The sequence below is a fragment of the Microtus ochrogaster genome, linkage group LG3, assembly GCF_000317375.1.
Source record: "Microtus ochrogaster isolate Prairie Vole_2 linkage group LG3, MicOch1.0, whole genome shotgun sequence".
Taxonomy (NCBI): domain Eukaryota; kingdom Metazoa; phylum Chordata; class Mammalia; order Rodentia; family Cricetidae; genus Microtus; species Microtus ochrogaster.
The window spans coordinates 27,909,546-27,919,956 of NC_022029.1; the positions used below are offsets into that span (position 1 = coordinate 27,909,546).

General features: G+C 40.4%; 1 protein-coding gene across 1 annotated transcript in view; it reads left to right on the forward strand.

Moving 5' to 3' along the window:
* The window catches only part of LOC101979786 (zinc finger protein 883-like), a 10,960-nt gene extending 7,512 nt beyond the window's left edge, over positions 1–3,448 (forward strand). Inside the window, 2 exon segments of the mRNA XM_026785979.1 lie at positions 330–1,880; positions 1,882–3,448. Coding sequence (XP_026641780.1) covers positions 330–1,880; positions 1,882–2,029 — 1,699 coding nt within the window. The 3' untranslated portion in view covers positions 2,030–3,448.
* The last annotated feature ends 6,963 nt before the right edge of the window (positions 3,449–10,411 follow it).

The following is a 10,411-nucleotide window of genomic DNA, read 5'->3' on the forward strand; positions in this document are numbered from 1 at the left end:
GCTCTTGTAGACCAGGCTGGTCTTGAACTCACAGAGATCCACCTGCCTCTGCCTCCCAAGTGCTGAGATTAAAGGCGTGCGCCACCACCGCCCGGCTGGGTCTACACTCTTGAAGAAAAATTCTTTATACAAATAAAGTCCACATTTAGTATTGTCCCTTAAGTCAGGCCCTTTCCATGTGAATCTCAAAGTTGATGTCATTCTGCTGCTGCCTCCTAAATACTCTATTAGTGGGAGTTAATGGGAGTGAGTCACAGCCTCCAGCCTCCAGGGCTTCTCTTGGCTAATCTTAAAATGTTGTGCTCTTTTGTTTCCTTTTTTTTTTGCAGAACCCAGGTAATTGAGAGAGACTGTAAATATGGACATGGTAGTCAGTGTGGAGAAGCCCACCACCCGCTTCCAGAATATGTTGATAATGAGCACATGCCTTCTGCAACAGCAGTACGTGAACGCAGTATGTGTGCAAGAGGCACCATTGGTCATTTACCCTCAGATGTGCATCTCACAAGTGAAGCTGGAAAGAAGTCATTTGAGAATGAGGGATATGCGGAAATAGCTTTCCAACATGAGAAACACTATGCAGATTTCACCTCTTCTGAATACTTTCAGGTACTCAAAAGTCCCAGGCAGATAGTTCATAAAAAGAAACAATCTAATGAAGCGTATAGGATTCACACTTCTGACAAAAATGATGAGCAAATTGACGGTGATGGTACATGTCACGAATACAATCAGTTTGATAAAGCCATCAGGAAATACACTTACTTTCGAATATATGAAAGATTGCACACTGGAGTGAGACCATTTATGTGTGCGCAATGTGGCGAAACCTTTGCTAATTTCAGTCAGCTTGTCTACCATGAAAAAATTCATACTGAGAAGGAATGTTATGTGTGTAATCAGTGTGGAAAGGCATTTAGACACTACTCGTACCTTCAGAAACATGAAAGAATCCACAGTGGAGACGCACCCTATGTGTGTAAGCAGTGTGGCAAAGCATTCATTCGTTCATCACACCTTCTTGTCCATGAAAGAACTCACACTGGAGAGAAACCTTATGCCTGTAAGCATTGTGGGAAAGCCTTCAGCCATCACAGCGCCTGTTATAGACATGAAATAATTCACACTGAAGAGAAACCCTATGTTTGCAAGCAATGTGGAAAAGCATTTACCTGTTCTACGTCCCTTCGCAACCATGAAAGAATTCACACCGGAGAAAAACCTTATGCGTGTAAGCAGTGTGGCAAATCCTTCATCCAGCGTGATGCTTGTTACAATCATGAAAGAACTCACACTGGAGAAAAGCCCTATGTATGTAAGCAGTGTGGGAAGGCATTTACATGGTCCACATGCCTTCGCAACCATGAAAGAACTCACACTGGAGAGAAACCTTACACATGTAAGCATTGTGGGAAAGCCTTCACCCATTCCAGTACCCGTTACAGTCATGAGAGAATTCATACTGGAGAAAAACCATATGTATGTAAAAAGTGTGGAAAGGCATTCATTCATTCCAGTCATCTTATCAGCCATGAAAAGATCCACACTGGGGAGAAACCTTATGCATGTAAGCATTGTGGGAAAGCTTTCATTCAACGTAAGGCCTGCTACAATCATGAACGAACTCATACTGGAGAAAAGCCTTATGTATGTAAACACTGTAAAAAAGCATTTAGGTGTTCCACATACCTTCGCAACCATGAAAGAACTCATACTGGAGAGAAACCTTACATATGTAAGCATTGTGGAAAAGCCTTTACACATCAGAGTGCCCGTTACCGTCACGAACGAATTCACACTGGAGAGAAACCATATGTATGTAAAAAATGTGGGAAAGCCTTCAGTGATTGCAGCTATCTTGTGAAACATGAAAGAATTCATTGGCGAGAAACCTTTCACATTCAAAAATAAGAGAAGCTTTTGTGTCTTCCACATCCGTTTATATGCATGGAAGCCAACAGAAAAGAACTGGAAATTTACAGCAATGTATCTGGTGACCTTGCCTGTGGAAAATTTACTCATGTTGTGAGGTATGAAAGAAGAGTGTGAACAACTCACAAGAAGGCTCGGTGGGTAAAGGTGTTTATTTCTAAGTCAGGTAATCCGAGTTCCATCCCAGGGTCCCTTATAGTGGAAATAGAGAATTCCCAAATGTTTACCTCTGAGTTCCATGTACACACGTGGACTCACACACAAACTGAATGTTTATTTTTAAAACAGTGATTAACTAACTGAAAGCTACAAAAGTGTAGCTGGATCCCCAATATGCAAATATATATAGGATAAAATCCTATTGCACTGGGCATGGTAGAGCATGCCTTTTATTCTAGCACTTGGTGAAGGAGGGATGGTAGAGAACTATAATGGATATAGTGGGTTTGAGCACCACATGGGAAGTTTAAGAAGAACCAGTTATAAGCAAGTGGAATTTTCTTTACAAAATGAAAAGATGGTTCCACTGTTAAAAGCACATACTGCTCTCCCTGAGGACCTGAGTTTTTCAGCATCCACAGAGTGTGGCTCACAGCCAGCTCTAATTCCACATCTGAGATGTGATGGCCCTCTTCTGGCCTCTGCAAGTACAGAACACATGTGATACACGTACTTAGAAATAAAAACACATCTTTAAGTAATCATGTGTATAAAGCAAATAGAAAGTTGTGGATTTTTTCAAATAAGAAAATTTATGAAATGTTATGTAGTTCAATCTTATAAGAATAATAAATGTGGAGACTGAACAAATTTATTTGTACAGAATATTTCTGGAAATAACCTGGAGTACAGTAAAATTATGAACATTTTTGTCATTGTTCAAGTCTTATAATGTAACCTTTTACATTGTTTTTTTATAGTTTTGAAATAATATTTCATAAACAGTGTCATAATTTTGCCTGCCTGTATTGCCTACTGTTTGGAATGTTGAAGCTACCAAGAGACTGTCCCTAACAATAGCAATCATATAAAAAAAAAATTGTGTTGAGGTAGTGTAAGTTTGGTTAACTAATTTCATTTAAATGGTATTGTTTAAATGAAATGAGGTCAAACTTTCCCAACTTTACTGTAGAGCTGTTGGATTCATTGAACTGAGATGCATTTTTACTAGAACAGTAGACTTAATTTCACCTAGTTTGTTGGTAATTATGGTTCATTTGAAGGTAAAAATATATGCTTCTTAAAAGTATTTTCTCATATGTCATATTTTTAAAAAGTATTATTAATTCCTTTGCAGTTTCCTTACATTTATGTGAAAGTGGAAATTTCCTGGTATTTGCATAGATTTTTATATGTTGTACTTTTCAGTGTATGTGTTGTTCCAGTAATAGTGCCTTGTTTCTTTTTTGTTTGTAGACAGGCACTCACTATGACTGGTCTAGAACTCACATAGTTCCTGCCTTTGCCACCAAAGAGTTGGAATTAAAGCTTGCACCACCACACCTGGCTCAAATTATATTTTTGTATATGTGTTTTACCCTTATTTATTTATTTGCTTCTTTGGTTGGGTTTGGGGGGATATTTTTGTTTTTTGAGAAAGGGCCTCATACTGTACCTATGACTGTGCTGTTGCTATTTAGACCAGTCTGACATTAAACATAGATTCACTGGCTTCTGACTTCCAATGGCTGGGATTAAAAGCATGAACCAGTACACTTGGCTGTGTGTTTATATGTTTAAGCTCACCTGCATACGGGTGCCTGTGGAGGCCACAATCATCAGATCCTTGAAGCTGGAGTTATAGCATGTTGTCAAACAGCTGTGATGGTGCTGGGAACTAAACTCGTGTTCTCTGAAGACCAGCGAGGAATCTTTAACTGATGAACCATCTCTCTAGCCCTTCCTTGCTCTTAATTTTTTCTGACGGTTTTATTCACCTATATAATTAATTTTAGTCCTTTTCTCTTCCGCATTCCCTTTTCATCTCTGTCCCTCTATTTCTGGGATCCTGAACAAATCCCCTTCCTAGTTCCATATTCTGTGTGTGCCCCACTAAGGCTAATTTGAGTTTCTTGCTCAAGCATGGATTAGAGATCATCTACTGAAGGGCGGATTGTCTGAGCCTAAGCCACTGCAAAGATGGCTGTTCCTCTACAACCATGAATTACCAGTAGTCCCCTACTGGATATGTGCGGGTTCGTGTTTCCTTCTCCTATCCATGGAGAAATGTTCACAGGCCCAATCTTGTGTGGATCTAGTGTAGATAACTATAGGTGCAGTGAGTTCTTCACACACACACACACACACACACACACACACACACACACACACACACACTCTTTTAGACAGTATCTGTTCTGGCAGTGGACCAGGCTGGCGTCTAACTCAGTTCTACCTACTCTCTCCTGTGTTGGGACTAAAGTCGTATTAACACTGTGCCCAGCAAGTTTTTACATGTTTTTGCTGCATTCACTCCTTCCCATCCTTCGTCTTTGTTCCACCCCCACTTCTGCACTGTTACCTGAACCCTGGAGGGAGTAATATCTCTGATCCATTTAGGAATCAACACTCTACCATTACTTAGTCATGGCACTGGATCAGACATGGGATTCTTTGCCATTACCTCCTACAGTAGGGAGCATTAGGGAGCGTCTTTGATGAAGGATGTGTACAACATTAATCTCTGGGTGTAAGTGCTTACAAGATGGCTTAACAAAGTGACCATGCTATCCACATAGTAAGAAATCCCCTTACTCCAGGACCTGTGACCCCACCAGCCACAGACTTTAAAACTGGATTTGAAGAACCAGGCATGCATCTCTCTTGTCATCAAATGAAGTTTCTAGTACAGGGACATATCCAACTGAGTTGTTGACCAAAGGGATCATATGAAAATCCCCAGAGTTTTGCAAAGACAAAGACTGCTCCCCAAAAACTAACAGCAAGGTTCCATTGCTAAAAACAACACCCACACAACTCATAAAATGTGGAAAAATTGAGCTGTTGCCTACACAGAACCCTCACCCCCATCTTCTAGTGTCTTTGGTATGAGAAGTTACTCTGCAGGCTACTTGAAGAGGAACATACACACCAACCCAGCCACAAACCCCATCATCTACAACCTGTCCTGCCTGCAAAATATACTAGGGCAATGATGACACAAAGCTCGTGGGAATAAGCAATCTATGACTGATTTGACTTAAGCCCTACTCCTCAAGACGGAACCCATTGACACCCACGGAAGCAAACTGGATAGTCAAGAACACAGGACTAGATAGCCCAAGAGCTAGGGTAAAATCAAATACTACTGGTCTAAGAAGGAAAAAAAGGGTCAATAGTAATGGTATTTTGCTATACTCACAGATCAGTTCCTTATTCAGTCATTACTAGAAAAGCTTCTTCCTGCAGCAGATGGGAACAAGGATGGAAACCCATAGCCAGATATTGCATGGAAAGAGTCTAAATGAGATGTCACCATCGAATCTCTCCCCTCCCTCAGAGCTCAGGGAACCCCGTAGAATAGGATAAGACCCAGAGAGGATGAAGAAATCCATGAGAACAAGGCCCTCTGAATCAACTAAGCAAGGCTCATATGACCTCACAGAAACGAAAGCAGCAAGTACAGGACCTATGTGGGCTGCACCATGTCCTCTGCATAAATATAGCATTCAGTTTAGTACCCAGGGACTCCTGAGTGTGTGAATGAATGCGTCTTTCGTATATAGAATATAGCATCTCCAAATGGGGGCACTTTGACCTCTCCCATTCCTATTTATTCCTTTTATATAATCTGTCTGTCTTTTATTACCCTAGCCAGGACTTCAATCATTATATTGGATAGTAGTGGTGACAAGTGACCCCTTTGTCTTGTTCATGATTTTATTGGAATTCATTGTGGCTTTCACTATTTAGTAAATGGTGGCTATAGATTTTTAATTTATAGCTGTTGAGATATGTTCCACCCCTTTCTAGTGACCCCAGGGACTTTATTATAACAGGATTTAGGATTTTGCCAAAAATCCTATGTACACCATAATCACATGGTTTACATCCTTGGGTCCATTTATATAATTAAATACATCCATTGATTTATGCCTGCTGAGCCATTCATGTATCCTTTGAATGGGACAGGATTTATCAAGGCAAATAATACCCTCTACATATTCCCAGCTCCATTTCCGTTAGCGCTCTTGCTGCCATAATCAAGTCCATTAACAAACTGAGAACAGTAGAAACAAAGTGATCACAATTGATGAAGTCTTTGGTGGCTGAAGCATTATCTAGAGTTTGTGCTTAGTTCACAGTTTTTCAGTTTCCTTTTGGGGTGCTGATGTTGGTCCCAGCAGCAGTTGCTGGAGAATTACTGGATAAACTGCTACTAGTACATCTTTTGTAGATCTAGTAGAGGTCTGTCCACCTCATTTCAGTCTTTCAGGGTCTGGTGGGTTCTGCAGCTGCAGCAGCTCCTGCACTGGCTTCAGTCACAGCAACAAGTTCAGTCTAAAATGAATTTTTTTCGTTTCTTCAGGTTTTTTTTTTTAATTCTTTACATATTCTGTTTATTAATCATCAGTCAACTCTGTAGTTAGCCAAGATTCTGTAGGCTATTTTTCTGCTCAGTTTCTTCCTTTGTCTTTAAGGGGTGTGTGTGTGTGTGTGTGTGTGTGTGTGTGTGTGTGTGTGTGTGTGTGTGTGTGTGTGTTTTAAAATTCTTGTGGGGTTGATGAGTATGATGTCATATGCCTTTTATTTCCATACCTGGGAGGCAGAGAGAGACATTCAAATCCAGCCAGGATTACACAGTAAGACTCTCTCTTAAAAAATAAAATCAACAGCAAAAAAGCCCAACACAAAGTTGTTGTCTTTGGGTTTATTCCAGGGATTTTTGTTTCTTCGGGAGATTTTTTGGTTGTTTACTTTTATGGGTTTGAATATTTTTAATGTGATTTTTTTCCTGAGTTCTTTCATAGAATGTTTATAATTAAGACATAACAAAACCTCTAATTTTGCATATTAATTTTTGTATTTTGGCACTTCTATACATTATTTTCTTTAAAAAAAATCACTTCAGGGGCTGGAGAGATGGCTCAGTGGTTAAGAGCACTGACTGCTCTTCCAGGGGACCCGGGTTCAATTCCCAGCACCCACATGGCAGCTCACAACTGTCTGAAGATCCAGTTGCAGGGGATCTGACACCTTCACACCAATGCACATAAAATAAAAATTAAATAAACCATAAAAAATATTTTTAAAAAATCACTTCTAAGGGAATCAGCAGGCAAAGACACTGCTGCTAGACTATAAGAGCCTGAATTTGATATGGAAAACCCACAAAAAAGTAGGAGGAGCAAAACTTACACCAAAAAGTTGGCCTGGCAACTGTATGTACACACAGGTATATTTGCTTAGACAAATACATCATAACCACAGTAATAAAATTAAATTTTGCTTTAAAACCTAACTGATGGAAAAACACTATGTAAATAAGAAAATAGTTTAAAGACAGTGTTGCTTGGGGATGCAGTGATTGCTCAAGGGTGAAGAGTACTTTTCACCTATTCCAGAGGACATCCGCTTGACTCCCAGCACCCACAGGATACTAACAACTGTAACTGCAGGTCCAGAGGGTTCAATTCCCTATTCTAGCCTCTATGGGCACCAACATTCTAAAAGAAAACAATTGCCAACAGAGAATACTATACCCAGCAAAATGAGGTACAATCGAAGGAGGCATGAATGTACAATCTGAAGGCAAACACAAACACACCCAAGCAGTCACAGGAAATAATGAATTTCAGAACAGTCAATCAAAAGAGGTCTAAAAACCACTCCCAAACAAAAATAATGGAAATTAACACACACTGCTCACTAATAGCATTTATTTATCTACTTATTATGGGATCCTCACCCCTTATTCTCAAAGGGATGAGAAGAAATTTCCCAGCAAAATATTTTCCCAGGAAGATAGTGGCCTTCTGCTCTCCTGCCCGGGAGATTCTGAGCACAAGGTCACTTAGCTCAGCCCAGCCAGCCAGCCACCTGGTAATAAAGAAGCAGGATGGGAGAGAACAAGACATTGCACCCGTGCCCTGTGGAAAGCAGCTTCAAAGCCTCTTTGTAGCTATGCCTTTAAAAGCTTACCCCGCAGAGGAGATACAACTCCTCTCTCTACCTCACTGCAGCGGGGTTTGGAGACAGGGGTTCCAAACATGTTTGTATTATGCTGATTAAACCTTGCTTATTACAGTCTGGGCCTCTCTGGTGGTCTCTCTCTTGGGGGGGGGGTCATAATCTGGGCATAACACTTATTTATTTAAAGATAAGGTCTCTCTCTATATAATTCTCTGTCAGCCCTGGAACTAGACCAGTCTTGCCTCAAACTCACAGGGATCAAGTGTTAACTAATAACTTTTAATATTAATGGTTTCTTGTTATTGTTAAAAAAAAAAGTCCACAGAGCAGAAAAATATGTAGAGCTCAATAAAAAAATCAATTTTAAAAAAAGCCCACAGAGGCCTTTTACTTATGTGTTTTACATCTCTAGAAAAAGAATCCCAGGATTTTCCCTCCTGTGTATTTTGAAATTAGTAACAAGACAGGGTTGTCTGCTACCCCTTCTTCTTAGGGAAATGCAAACAAAATGACTAGATTTCATTTTATCTCAATCAGAAGAGCTAAGGTCAACAAAACAAAAAACAAATGCTGAAGAGGATGCATGGAAAGGACCCTATTCATTCTTGGTGGAACTGCAAATCAAGCCACTCCAGAAATCTGTGTGGAGAATTCTCAAAGAGCTAAAAATCAGTCTACCATATGACTCAGCTATACTACCCTTTGGCCAACAGGACTCACCATCCTACTCCATAGACATTGCTTAGCCACATTCACTGCTGCTCTGCTCGCAATAGCTAAGAAATGGGAACAACCTAAATCCCCATCAACTGATGAATAATGAAAATGAGCACACATACACAATGGAAATCTAGTCATGCGTAAACACAAGTGACACTATGAAGTTTACAGGCAAATGGGGAGAAACAAAACATACTGTAATAAATGAAGTAACCCAGACCCAGAAAGACAAACGTCGCATGTTCTCTTTGTGGTTCTAGTTCTGGAAATTCAGACATGAATATCAAGGAACGATAGACACCAGGAAAATAACGAAATTTGGGGGCAGAGGCGGGAGGGCTAGAGTGGGGAGTGGCAGGACACAGGTAGTATGGAGGACATGGGGCTTCGAACTGGGGAGGAAAACGGAAGGGCACTAGAGAGCAGGGAGGGATAAATAACTAAGAATGCTCCAAAAGTACACAGGGAATCATTTTACACTTACCTAAATTTATCTAGAATACAAATATCTATAATATACACACACAAACTTAAAAAAGTTACATGACTTGGAGCAATATTGTTTCTCCCAAGAGCCACAGAGTAACAAAAGCCTCATTATCACAGGAAAAAAAACCCCAGTCCTTTCAAGTTGGTTAGAGAAGTGCAAGAGACTCCCCAAACAACATAGGCTATTGTGGCCTTGTGTTATTTCCCAGAGCTTAAAGGTGAGCCCCTATTGCTGAGGACATGACACATTTTGGACACAGAACTTGGAGTAAGAGAGCTGGAGCTGACCCAGAAACCTCATCCTTGTGGCTCTGAGTATCTGAAGGTGCTATGCAAGTTGCCAAGGAAGGGGAGCATTAGGTAGCAATCCCCAAATGTGAAGCTATGAATCCCAACAATAAAAATGTGGCATTTTATCTTGAGTGTTAACAACTGTCCAGTTGGACTTACAGCCCATGCAACGAGAGGGAAACCCTGCCTACTAAACCTAAGCCAAGCTACTCATGCCTAGAGAACCTACTCTGAGCACGTCTCTAAATCAGTGCAACTCCTAACACTCCCCCAGAGCTCATCCTTATCTATGCCTGCAGATAAGTAGATCTGACCTCTCGTCAAAGTAGCTTGTTTTAGTAGCACCAGGAGTCCAGTACAAAGCATGACTAGTCAGTTACCATGGGATGGCCAGTCCAATTGGTACATCTACCACAAAACTCCTGCACCTGAGGCTCAGGAACTTTGCTGAAAGGGGGGAAGAAAGACTATAAGAGGCAAAAGACCAGGAAGTCAGCTATGAGATTGAGCCCTCTAGATTAGGATAGGCAAGCCACACACATGAAACATGATTGTCAAAAAAAAAAAAAAGACCAAACAATTCCACATCAACAACTACTAAAAGAGGGAGAACTAGCCTCCCCAGAAATGAATCCCCTAATTGTTTATCCGATACCAATTGATTAGCCCTAAACACAAATATATGCAGGTAACACCGAAGGGCCTCAGCAGACTGTATTCATTTATTCCTTTGTATGTACTATAACAATAGTGAAATAATATGGAGAGAATTTGGGTGGGAGTGGGGAGGAAATTGAAGGGATAGTGATGTATATGTATTTTTTTTATTGAGCTCTACATTTTTTTT